The sequence below is a fragment of the Peromyscus leucopus genome, chromosome 16_21 (assembly GCF_004664715.2).
Source record: "Peromyscus leucopus breed LL Stock chromosome 16_21, UCI_PerLeu_2.1, whole genome shotgun sequence".
Taxonomy (NCBI): Eukaryota; Metazoa; Chordata; class Mammalia; order Rodentia; family Cricetidae; genus Peromyscus; species Peromyscus leucopus.
In genome coordinates, this window is record NC_051084.1 from 6,166,534 (window position 1) to 6,179,388 (window position 12,855).

A 12,855-nucleotide genomic window follows, 5' to 3' on the forward strand; every position below is an offset into this window, starting at 1 on the left:
GAGCTTTGTCAAGCAGCAGTGGTCGCCATGTGGTCCACGCCATCCTTGTGCGTGGTTTAGTGGATAAAGATGCTGCTCCCGAGCCTGACAGCCGGAGCTCGGTCCCTGGAACCTCATGGTTGTAAAGGAAAGGAGATACTCATGTTAGAAGAATTCAGCGGCAGGGTGCCTGAGATGGCTACTAGCCAGGGCGTGTTACAGGAACAGGGCTGGAGAAAGCACGAGTTTAGCTTTAGGTGTGTTGACTATTCCACACTGGAAGTTACAGGGAGGTGCGGCCTGAAAGACTGACATCTTTGATATGACGGACTGGTTTTCTTCCTTTTAAACTGAGTGGTCCCGTGTACAGAAATAACCCCGCACTGGATTTGTGGGAAACACCGCCATTGCTCTGCCCCCTGGGCCAGACAGCAGGGAAGGAAAGGCCATGTCCAGAGAGCTTGAGCAGATTGGCTTCCTAAGCACGCACTACAGAAGTGCTCCTGCTAGTGTGGTGTGGACATTGTGGCTGTGTGTGACCCAGTGTCCCAGAGGGAAACAAGCCTCATCCAGAGCAGTTCTGAAAATGGGTTCTCACAGCACAGTGGGTACAATGTGGACAAGACGCCTCCTCCCAGAGCTGGCTAATCTGGGAAGGTCAGGACACAGTTCCTTTATAGGGTCATTTGGGGTCTGCTCCTGCCAAGATAGCCAGACATTATCTAGACCACCAATGTACAAAACTATTTTCTGATTCCCTCAAATTGCATGGCCAAAAAATAGCATTTACTCCTAAATTCATGTTCTTGCCCATGACAGAATCACAGCATCTTGTTTATAGCTTGAAGTCTATAGACTCCAGCTATATGGGGTGGACTGAGGTAATCAAAAAGAGAAAGCTTTTCTTGGAGGGCCTGGACCTCTCCTGCGTTGTCCTGAATGCTACTTCTAGACCAGTTCATTCCCTGGTACTTCTTTCAGAGAGAGAGCCCTACAGCAGAGACATTCTTGCCTCTAAGATATAATGTTTGTTTTTAATTTAGTTGCCTCTGTAATACCAACAAATAAGACTTCACATCACAAGAACTTTCCCTCCAGTTCTCACTGCTGTACTTGGGAGGTGGTTGAACAGACTTGAACAGGTGGATACTGGCCGGCGAAGTGGACATAGGCTTTTGTAGACATTGTTGTCTGCAGGAATAAACGAGCTTGTCTAGGAAGGAGGAGAGAAAGGAGGAAAAGGCTATATTTGAGGACAGAAAGGGCAGCATCCTGTGGGGAAGACTCAGAAAGAGTGGCCTGCCCTGGTGGCCTTGGTGTTGGGAGCCCAGGGGTAGAGAGAAGCAGCCTGTGGATTTACTGCCTACTCTGAAATCACTCTCTCTGCAGCTTCCTCCTGGCTCCCTCCCACCCCTCACTTTTCCTCTCGTCCTATCCCATCCCACCCTCTTCTCTCCCCTCTCCTCCTGACGACTCCCCCTCCCCCAGGTCCCATCACCATCTGCTTCATTTCCATTTCTCATGCCACCTGTTTGTCAGCAGTCCAGCTGCTCCAGAGTTTGAGGTCTAGAACGATGACAGTAGCTTCCCACTTCCTTTGGGGTGCCGCTGGGGATTGAACCCAGGGCCATGCACATGCTGAGTAAGTACTCTACCCTTGTGATGGCTCTGTTCACCTCTAACTCTGCTTCTCATTCCTCTTTCAGGCACTAAAGATGCTAGCCATTGCCAGTTCCTCAGAGACCCCCACTTTTGTGACCAGCCGAGATTCCACCCAACCTTTGTTTGACACCCAGATGACCAGAGAGATCTTTGCCAGCATCGACTCAGCTACACGCCCAGGGTCTGAGAGCCTGCTGCTTAGTGTCCCTGCGGCTGTGGTCCTGATGCTGAACACCGAGGGGTCAGACATCACCTCAGACTCCAGATCCTTGCTGTGTCCTAAGCCCACCTCTCCTGTGTCCCAGGCTCATGTGCTCGGCAGAAATTGTACTTAGGTTGCTCCCCTTTGGGTAGACACTGGTGGCCTTCTCAGAATGTCACTGGAGGAGAAACCAAGTGGTTGATGTAGGGGACTTCCGGGAAAGGTAGAAAGACTGACTGTCCTTCATGGGATTGGTAGTAGTGGCCCAAGGTCAGAGGGTCAGGAGTCCTTCCTCAGAGGGACCACTGGAGCACCCCACAACCTAGCTGCACTTGTCTCCCTGCCTCTGGTGCACTCACTGTCAACTTCTCGGGTCACCCCTTCCTGCCAGGTGCTCCTCTGCAGTGAGAAATGGTCTGCTTCTCCTCAACCTGCTTTTGTGTAACCACCACACCCTGGGAGAGCAGCTCATCACCCAAGAGCTGAGAGACACCTTGTTTAGGCACTCGGGGATAGCACCGGGAACTGAGCCAATGCCCACCACACGGACCATTCTCATGATGCTGCTCAATCGTTACTCAGAGCCTCGGGGAAGTCCTGAGCGAGCAGGTATCGTTGTGGATGTTCTGCCGACCAATGACATGTGCCCTGCTGGGACCAGTCAGTTCTTTACTGAAGGATACAGGAACCTTCCAGAAATGAATGAAACCTTAAGTGTTCAAGCGAGACATTTTTCCAGGGTCGGGGGGAGTGTATTATGTATGAGGTTATGTGGCCCAGGCTGACTTCAAACTCAAGGTCCTCCTGCCTCAGTACCCCAAGTGTTGCAGTATCAGTGGGCAGCACCATACCAAGTCAGACCTCAAGAAGAACTTCTTGACCAAAAAGAGGACTGTTGGTGTCATAAGAAATCCTTCATGTTTTAAAAAAGTAGCTGAAACCGAGACATATGGGTACTGAACTAAGCAGCGTGTATCTTTGAGTCTGTATCTAAAGCCTCCAGACTTCCGAGGTATCATTGCAACGGTGCTGTTTATTATAGCTAGCATTTAATAGAAAAGGTAGCTGACTGAGGTTTGAAATGTGTGTATTTAACTCAGCAGTGCTCCTTATACTGTATTTTTTCAAGTGTAGTTATGTCTACATTGGAGATCAGAAGAGAGAATTTCTTGTACTTTGATAAACTATCCTTGATAAACTAGACATCCTCAATGCAGGAAGAAAGTTTGGGGTGACTTTCTGGGGTGCCCCATTCCTCGATTTGACTGACTTCTAAGATGCCTCTCATGCACATTTTTCCTGTGGTGTGTCTGCCCTGCAGCATTGGAGAGTCCAAGCAACCAGGGTCAGAGTGGGTCCCCAGAGTTACTCATCCGATCCCTGGTGGGAGAGCCTTCTGCGGAACTCTTCCTGGACTTGGAGCGTGTGCTGTGCCGTGAAAGCAGCCCGCAGGGTGCCGTGAGTCCCCTCCTCAAGCGCCTGCAGCAGGAGGCCCAGCCTTTCCTCCTCTTGCTGCGGACTCTAGACGCCCCTGGGCCCAACAGAGCTCTGCTGCTCACGGTCCTCAGGTAAGGGTCTGTCCAGGCCCCGTGCACAGGGACCAAGGGGCTGCTGGGCCTCATCTGTTTCCACCCCACCAGGGTCACGGCACGACTGTTGGACTACCCCGAGGCAGTGGTCCTCCCCTGGCACGAGGTCCTGGAGCCCTGCCTCAACTGCCTGAGCGGCCCAAGCAGTGACCCTGAGGTACCGGAGCCTTGGCCGCGGTTGGAGGAGGGAAGACAGATGTTGGGGCACCACCTGCCTAGCGAGCCTGTGGAGGTTCAGCAGATCCTGTAGGTCTGAGGGTCTGAGTGCACTGGGAACCGGAGAGGAAGGAGAGGAAGGCCGGTGTTATCCCAGAGTCTTTGGACATTGTGAAGTGATGTCCAACAGAGGCTGGGATAGTTGGACCCTGGTAGAAAGAAGCCCGGGACACTACCAGCCGGACTGCTGGCCGGCTCTGGGGTACCAGCCCCTCCGTGTCCTGTTCCCTTCTCCTCCATCCTCTCCGGCCCGCAGACTTCCTCCTCTCCACCCCTGTGCTGCCTGCAGTGCAGCCGGCCCTTGGCCTGACATGCTCCGTCCGTCCTTTCTCTGGGTTCAGATTGTTCAGGAGCTGACCTGCTTCCTGCATCGCCTGGCTTTGATGCATAAAGACTATGCAGTAGTGCTTTGCTGCCTGGGAGCAAAAGAAGCCCTCTCCAAAGTCCTGGACAAGCACTCTGCGCAGCTCCTGCTGGCCTCTGAGCTCCGTGACCTGGTCACAGAGTGTGAGAAGTATGCCCAGCTCTATAGTAAACTCACCTCAAGCATTCTGGCTGGCTGCATTCAGGTGAGTGTAGAGCTGAGAAAATAAAACCGGAAGCAAGGACTGGGCCCTTCGTGTGTCTGTCTCTGAGGTCCCTGTGGGGTCCCTGTGTGCCGGAAGCGGCAGCAGCTCTGGGCACATGCTCCCTAGTGGTTCTCCACCATGGCCTTTCAGAATTTAGTGAGGAAGGGGTTGAGTGTTCTGTCGCCTCTTGGCCCCTTCTCCATGCATGTTTCTGACTGTTCCTGTGTTCCCTCCCCACCCCATGTTCTGGCTGCAGATGGTGCTGGGCCAGATTGAAGACCACAGACGAACCTACCAACCTATCAACATCCCCTTCTTTGATGTGTTCCTCAGGCATCTCTGCCAGGGTTAGTGCCCTCCGCCACTTTCCCCTGGGCTCCCACCCAGAGTCCCTTTCCCCTTCCCACTCTCCAGGCCTCCTCATCCTGACCATCCTGTGGTCCCCCTCCTTCCCACCCTCCTCACCTCTGACCATGCTGTGGTCTCCCCCCTTCCCACTCTCCAGGCCCCCTCCTCACCTCTGACCATGCTGTGGTCTCCCCCTTCCCACTCTCCAGGCCCCCTCCTCACCTCTGACCATGCTGTGGTCTCCCCCTTCCCACTCTCCAGGCCCCCTCCTCACCTCTGATCATGCTGTGGTCCCCCCCTCCTTCCCACTCTCCAGGCCTCCTCCTCACCTCTGACCATGCTGTGGTCCCCACCCCCATTCCCACCCTCCTCCCCTCTGACCAGGCTGTGGTCTCCCCCCCTCCTTCCCTTGTCCCAGGCTCCAGTGTGGAAGTGAAGGAAGACAAGTGCTGGGAGAAGGTGGAGGTGTCCTCCAACCCCCACCGGGCCAGCAAGCTGACGGACCGCAACCCCAAGACCTACTGGGAGTCCAATGGCAGCACTGGCTCCCACTCCATCACCTTGCACATGCACCGTGGTGTTCTTATTAGGTGTGAACCCATTTGTATGTGTCTGACTGTGCCCCAATTTATCTCCCCAGAGCACCGTCCCACGACTCCATTAGTAAACCCTGCTCTTGTGGGACCTTTTCAGACTCCTTGTGCAGCGAAGGCATGACTGGCATATTGGCCTGTCTTTGCTGTGCTGTGCGGACATCTCACTGTCTGAACCAGGTACCGGTGCTCTAACAGATAGCAGTGCTTAGAGATCAACAGTACACTTAGCTACTCCTCCCATGGGTGTTCGCTCAATGTCAAGAATGCCAAGCGCTGTCCAAGGCTCCAGGGTACAAGGACAATAAGATACAAGGGATTCGTAGTCTAGTTGGGGGGCCAGGCTAGCTAGTCAATCAAGAGAATCAGGCTTGCTGGTGCATGCATATGATGTCATCACTCAAGAGGCTGAGGCAGGAGGATCAAGAGTTCAAGCCTGGGCTGCATATTGAAACCCTGTCTCAAGCGGGGACTAAAAGAAGCAGAGACTTAAAACTGTGAAGAGAAAGCATCATGGTCCAGGCCTGTGACGGCTATTGCCCGACTCCTTAGAAGCTGAAGTAGGAGGATCTCTTGAACCTAGCCAAAGCCATTCAAGTTGATGCGAAGAGCAAGAGCCTGTTGAGAGAGAGGGCCAGGAGAAAGGATCCTGGGACCAATGAAAGTCAGAAGGTTCCTTCAAGAAGATGTTGAATGAGCTGAAATTTGAAACTGACATTAGCTAGATAAGGAGAACTCAATGACATTCCAGGTAGAGGCAGCGTGCAAAGGGATAAACGGGGTGTGTGTCGGGTAAAACGAAGGGTACCTCCCAGTGGCAGGGTGAAACCAGGAGAGCAGTCAGATGCAGACTAGAACTTGTGAGTCCAGAGCTTTGAACTCTGTTCAGAAACTTGGGAAGTTGTAGGTTTTTTAAAATTTTATTTATTTTTTGCTCTTTGCTCTTAGGGGGCCTGCCACCCAGCTCCCAAAAAATACGTGGAGACTTATTCTTACTAATGAATGCCTGGCCTTAGCTTGGCTTATTTCTAGCCAGTTTTTCTTAGCTTAAATTGTCCCGTCTACCCTTTGCCTCTGGGCTCTTACCTTCTCTATTCTCTATTCCTTTCTTCCCTTCTTACCCTGTGGCTGGTTGTGTAGCTGGGTCACTGGCCCTGATGGCCTCCTCTCCTCCTCCTTTTCTCTCTCCATCTTCTCTACTCTCTATTCTCTCTGCCTGCCAGCCCTACCTGTCCTTCTCCTGCCTGGCTATTGGTCACTCTCCTCTTTATTAGACCATCATTGTTTTAGACAGGCAAAGTAACACAGCTTCACAGAGTTAAATAAATGCAACATAAAGGAATGCAACACATCTTTGCATCATTAAACAAATGCTCCACATTCTACAGCAGGGAGTCATTCAAGGATTTTAAGAAGAAAAGAAACTAGCTTTGTTTTTTAGTTGGTACTCAGGTAATCTTGAAAATTTGGGTTGGAGGCCAGAAAAAAAGGTTTGGGACGCTGTGTGTGTCTAGTAGAGAAGTGTTCAGTGTGTTCGGTTAAGGAGAGGGACTGAAGGGTCAGACGTGGACTGTGAGATACTAAGATGTCGTGTGTACACGACTTGCCATTGGTTGGTCAGGGAGCTGTGACCAGGCAGGTGGCCCATTTCTCTCACAGGGGACAGAATAGAAAGGGGTAGGCTTCTGTGGACAGATGAAGTCCCATGTTGTCATGCTGGTCTTGAGGAACCTCTGGTTATGACATGGGGATGTCTGTTACGTGCACAGCACGGCACTGATTTGTCACTGAATCAAGCGGTTTAAGTAGAACCGTTTTGAGAGCTATGAAGGGGAATGCTGAGGTCTGGGGAGGCAGGCATGTCAGGGCGGGGGAGGAAGCGGTGGAAGAAGCGGCCCTAGTTCTCACCCATTCCTTTCTCTTCTCTCAGGCAGCTGACTCTGCTTGTGGCCAGTGAGGATTCAAGTTACATGCCAGCCAGGGTGGTAGTGTTTGGGGGTGACAGCGTCAGCTGCATCAGCACCGAACTTAACACGGTGGGGACCCTGGAACCCCTTTACTGTGTACTCCCCACCCCTCCGTTTCTCATTCTTCATCCCTCATTTTTTGGGTGGGGAAGACCCAGTCTCTGGGGAATGGCTCTCTTGGTTCCTTCATCATTTGAAGTGCACGTGGGCTCAGTGCGTAAGACAGGCCATCCTGGCCTTGACTGCCGCCTGCACCTCTTCCCGCTCCGCTTCTTTTAGTTTATATGTGTCTAAGTGTGTGTATGTGTGTGGAGTACAGGTGCTCTTAAAACCACAAGAGGGCATCAGATCCTGTGAGTACTACAACAGGTAGTTGTAAGACACCAACATGGGTGCTGGGAATCACTCCCTGGTCCTCTGCAAGAGCAGTATGTTTTTGTAACTGCGGAGACCTGTCTCCAGCCCTGCCTCCTTCTTTAGTGGGTCTCTGCCTCCTTTCTCCTGCCCTGTCAGGTGAACGTGATGCCCTCTGCCAGCCGAGTAACCCTCCTGGAGAACTTGAACCGCTTCTGGCCCATCATCCAGATCCGCATAAAGCGCTGCCAGCAGGTGGGACCAGGACAAAGCCCAGGGTCTCCTTAGTGGGTGGGTTCTCCACAGCTCCAAGCCAGGACATTAGCAAGGGTTCCTCCTTGGCCAGCTTGGAGATGGCCTGGACGTATTGGGAATTCAGGGTGTGGAGTGTGGCTTTGGAGTGCAGAGTCGCTCAGGTGAGAAGTCCGTGTGCTGCAGGGCGGCATCGACACCCGGGTCCGGGGTGTGGAGGTGCTGGGCCCCAAGCCCACTTTCTGGCCGTTGTTCCGGGAGCAGCTCTGTCGACGCACTTGCCTCTTCTACACGATTCGGGCACAAGCCTGGAGCCGGGACATAGCCGAGGACCGCCAGCGCCTCCTCCAGCTCTGTCCCAGGTGGGTGCAGCAGAGGAGGAAGAGGTTAGGGATTGACACTGGAAGAAGGGGGGGCCGGAGAGATGCTTGAGGAGTCTGAGCAGAGCCGCTGCGGCCAGCACTGGAGGGGACACTGCAGACCAGCAAAGCGCCGCCGACAGCTGGCGGAGTTGATCAGCACTTGTGCAGAGGCCTCGGGGAAGCTGGTCTTTGGGGAGGTGGGGAGCCTGTCTTTCACCTGGCATCTACTTGTGTTCCCAGACTGAACAGAGTTTTGCGCCATGAACAGAATTTTGCTGACCGCTTCCTCCCTGATGATGAGGCCGCCCAAGCACTGGGCAAGACCTGCTGGGAGGCACTGGTCAGCCCCCTGGTGCAGAACATCACGTCTCCCGGTAACCACCCCACACCCGGCCCCCACACCAGCCCCTCACAAGTCTCAGGGGTCACCTGTGTTGATATTTTGGTTTTCTTGGTTCCTGTATGTGTCCTTCAAAGCCTCTCTCCTCGCTCCAGGGACCGCTCCTGGGAGTGGTGTTTGAAGCTCCCCTCCACACCATCCCTGCCCTGTTACCATGTTCCCAGGCTCCAGCAGTGGTGAGGGAGGGCTAGGGCTCTGCCTCCCTCGCACCCTTCTGTACAATTGAAGCTGTACCTCGACTCTGTGTCCCCCCACTGTGTCCCACAGACCCCCACTCCTGACTGGTCTTCTTGCAGATGCTGAGGGTGTGAGTTCCCTGGGATGGCTGCTGGACCAGTACCTGGCGCACAGGGAGGATATGCCCAGCACCCGAGGTCGAGCAGCATCCTTTGCTTCCCGAGTCCGGCGCCTGTGCCACTTGTTGGTGCACGTGGAACCCCCTCCTGGGCCTGCTCCTGAGCCGGCCACGCAGCCCCGTGAGTCCGCTGTGGCCTGCTGAGCTGAGAATCTACTGTGGGGCTCTCTAGCTCCTTCCTCTTCGGCTCCTCCAGACCTCTAATACGCTGTGACCTTTCCAGGAGATAAACACCGAGACCCTGGGGCCCACTCGGGCTGGAGTGAAGCTCACTCTCTTGCCCTGTTTCCACAGTCGGCAAGAACAGTAAGAGTCAGGACGGAAGCCCCACGCCCTCGCCAGTCCTCCCCAGCAGCAGCCTCAGGAACATCACCCAGTGCTGGCTGAGCGTGGTGCAGGACCAGGTAGGCAGGTTCCCGTCTGCAGGCGGAGGGGACACAAGGGGTCGCTCCATCCTGTCACGTCCTACTCTCCCTTCAGGTCAGCAGATTCCTGGCTGCGGCCTGGCGGGCCTCAGACTTCGTGCCTCGGTACTGTACTCTGTACGAGCGCTTGCAGAGAGCCGGCTCGGAGCTGTTCGGGCCTCGGGCGGCCTTCACCCTGGCTCTGCGCAGCGGCTTCTCTGGCGCCCTGCTACAACAGTCCTTCCTCACTGCCGCTCACGTGAGTCGTGCCAAGGGCCACGCACGGGCTGCCCCCGTCCCGTCTCCTTCGGCTGCGTCCTTTGCTCCTTCTTTCCTCTTGTCCACTCCAATCCCTTGTTCATGGCTGCTCTCGTGTCCGCTCTGTCGTCCCCAGATGAGTGAGCAGTTTGCTAGGCACATCGACGAACAAATCCAGGGTGGTTTGCTCGGTGGAGTCTCTGGAGTGGAGATGCTGGGGCAGCTTCAGCGGCACCTGGAGCCCATCATGGTCCTTTCTGGCCTAGAGCTGGCCACGACGTTTGAGCATTTCTACCAGTGAGTCACATTCTGGAGAGCTTGGGGACAGGAGACATAGAGGCCGGAGGAAGGGAAGATTTGAATGTTAAGGGAAGAAGGAAGAGTAGCTGGGAAGTTAAGACATGGTAGTGGCCCAGTGCTGGTAGAGATGAGGCGGGTCTGTGACTTAGCTGAGCTCTAACACGGAGACTTACCTTCTGGAGGGGAAGGCTGGGCCTGGGCCAAGCTGGCTCCCGCACTGAGACCTGGCCGACCGTGTGTGCTGCAGGCATTACATGGCTGACCGACTCCTGAGCGTGGGCTCGAGCTGGCTGGAGGGGGCCGTGCTGGAGCAGATTGGCCTCTGCTTCCCGAACCGCCTCCCCCAGCTGATGCTGCAGAGCCTGCGCACCTCGGAGGAGCTGCAGCGCCAGTTCCACGTTTACCAGCTCCAGCAGCTCGACAGGCAGCTCTTGGAGCAGGAGGACCAGGAGGAATGGAGGCCTGAGGAAGTGGAGGTGAGGACAAGGGGTGGGGGGAGAAGGGCAGAGAGAGAGAACAGGCTCACTGGAGAGCCCATGGCTCATCTCTCTCTCCTTAGGAAGAAGACAGGGGACAGGAGCCTGAAAAGGAGCTCTGTATAGAAGACGCGGGTCCGGAAGTGTCTGTCCTGGTCCTGTCCCCACGCTGCTGGCCCGTCTCTCCACTCTGCTTCCTGCACGAACCCAGACAGCACCTTCCCACAGACCTCTGCGATGCCCTTGAGCGCTTCTCCAGTTTCTACAGTCACAGTGAGGAGCTGGGGACAGGAGCCTGGAGATGGAGATGCATTCCGGGTGGCAGCAGGAGAGGAGAGGAGCACTGTGCGGGATGCAGAGATAGGAAGGGGGTCTCTCTAGGTTGGGCAGTTTCTGGGCGAGGGTGCAGAAGAATGGGAATAGCTTCATTAACGCTTGCTCTCTCCTTCAGCTTCCTGGAAACTGGTTCTGTTTGTGTTTCCGATCTTCAGGTTGTCTGCTCACTTCATTTTCAGTCTTAGGAACGTCTTCCCAAATAAAAATATTTAAGGCTATTTATCCCCCATCATTTTAACCACATCCTATAGTGGTGTTTTTTTTCTTGAACATTTTTGCTGGTATATAAGTAGTATTAATAGAAGACTCAATGAGTTTATATACCTCTATACAGCCTTGTACCCATCCCCCAGATCAAGATGCAGAACATTCCAGCACCCAACAGGCTTCTCCTTCATGTACCCTTCACAGTCAGTAGCTTCTTTTTATCTTTCTGTCTGTCACCATAAATTTTTGGCTGCACCTGCACATTATGGAGATGGGACCATGGCCTGCCTACTGCACTGTGTCTGCTTTCTTCACAGCTTGGTGTCTGGAGAGGGGTCACTGTAGCTTTAGTTTTTGTTCTTTGGTTTGCTGAATCCTGTTCTACTGTGCGCAAGTGTCTGCTTTCCCTGTTCCTATGGGACACTTAGGATGCATCATAGGGTTTTTGTTTTGTTGTTGTTGCTGTTGTTGTTTTGAGACAGGGTTTCTCTGTGTAGTTTTGGTGCCTGTCCTGGCTCTCACTCTGTAGACTAGGCTGACTTCGAACTCACAGAGATCCGTCTGGCTCTGCCTCCTGAGTGCTGGGATTAAAGACGTGCGCCACAACCGCCCGGCAAGTTTTTGTATGTAATTTTGATCTTGATTTTATTACATGCATGGATATTTTTCCTGTATGTGTGCCTGTGCACCACATGTGTGCCTGGTGGCCAAGGAGGCCAGAAGAGGGAGCTGGATCCCCTGGTACTAGAGCTACAAATGGTTTGAGCCACCATGTGAACTGGCAGTCCAACCCAGGTCCTTGCAAGAGCATCCATTGCTCTTAACCGCTGAGCCATCCACCTCTCCAGCACCGTGTGTAATGTTTGAGTATTTATTTATTTATTTTATGTGTTTTACTGCATGTATGGATGTATACCATGTACGTGCCTGGTGCTTTCAGAGGCCATAAGAGGGTGTTTGGGTTCTCTAAAACTAGAGTTATGGACAAGGGTAAGTCACCATGTGGGTGCTGGGAACTGAACGCCGAGTACTCTTAATTGCTGAACCATCTCTCTAGCCTTTTCCATAGGACTTTATATATCATATGTTTCTTATTGTTCACTTCTGATAAACTCCTAATCCCCATTACTGTTTTTTATGTATAGAGTCTATCAGTATGGCCATGACTAGCGTGGCACGTACTCTGTTTACCAGGCAGGCCCAGAAGTTACAGCCCCTCCTGCCGTTGCCTGAGTGCTGAGACTAAAGGTGTGTGCTGGTGCCACTTCTGTGATTTGTTAGTTCATGAAAAGTCTAAATTTTTAAACCTCCAAACAGAGGCTGGACATAGAGTTGGTAGAGCACTTGCCTAGCATGCAGAAGGCCCAGGGCGTAAACCCTAGCACCACATAAACCATGCTCAGTGGTCATGCCGTAATCCCAGCCCTTGGGAGGAGGCAGCAGGGTAAGGCATTCAGGGATATCTTTAGCTACATAGGGAGTCTGAGCCAGCCTGGGCTACAGACCCTGCCTGAAAAAAATCAATCCATCTTTCTCAAATAAGTTTTTCTTTTTGTTTAGTAATTTTACATTTCTGCCTTCATTCCATTGTGATTAAAGAACATGGTTTCTGATGGTTTGGATCTTTAATGTATTGATACTTCACTTATGAGCTAGTGGATGGGAGGATTTTATAAGCTGCAAATAAGGGAAAGATGTGTTCTTTGGTTGTTGGATTCAGGAGTCTACATATTTCATGAAATTGACCTTTTTAATTGTTCATATATTATATACCTTACTAATTCCTGTCTGCTTCACCTACTCCTGAGAGAGGTGAGACAAAGTTCACCCGTGTGGCTATGATTTTTTAATGTTTTATTATTAGTTGTGTGTATAGGTATTTTGCCTGCATGTGTGTCTGCACCACATGCTGTGACCACAGAGCCAGAGGAGGGCAACAGACCCCTGGGTCTGGAGTTAGGGATGTGGGTGCTAGGAATCAAACCCGGGTTCTCTGGAAGAGCACCCAGTGGTCTTGACCTCAAAG

General features: G+C 52.9%; 1 protein-coding gene across 1 annotated transcript in view; it reads left to right on the plus strand.

Annotated features, from left to right (window-relative positions):
* The window catches only part of Cul9 (cullin 9), a 41,607-nt gene that overhangs the window by 13,532 nt on the left and 15,220 nt on the right, over positions 1-12,855 (plus strand). The window contains exons 10-26 of the mRNA XM_028887147.2: positions 1,686-1,882; positions 2,235-2,452; positions 3,165-3,411; positions 3,484-3,589; positions 3,990-4,217; positions 4,474-4,564; positions 4,984-5,155; positions 7,089-7,194; positions 7,639-7,734; positions 7,918-8,093; positions 8,334-8,467; positions 8,790-8,969; positions 9,143-9,252; positions 9,329-9,511; positions 9,647-9,807; positions 10,058-10,286; positions 10,370-10,559. Coding sequence (XP_028742980.1) covers positions 1,686-1,882; positions 2,235-2,452; positions 3,165-3,411; positions 3,484-3,589; positions 3,990-4,217; positions 4,474-4,564; positions 4,984-5,155; positions 7,089-7,194; positions 7,639-7,734; positions 7,918-8,093; positions 8,334-8,467; positions 8,790-8,969; positions 9,143-9,252; positions 9,329-9,511; positions 9,647-9,807; positions 10,058-10,286; positions 10,370-10,559 — 2,824 coding nt within the window. The remainder of the gene's footprint in view (positions 1-1,685; positions 1,883-2,234; positions 2,453-3,164; positions 3,412-3,483; positions 3,590-3,989; positions 4,218-4,473; positions 4,565-4,983; positions 5,156-7,088; positions 7,195-7,638; positions 7,735-7,917; positions 8,094-8,333; positions 8,468-8,789; positions 8,970-9,142; positions 9,253-9,328; positions 9,512-9,646; positions 9,808-10,057; positions 10,287-10,369; positions 10,560-12,855) is intronic.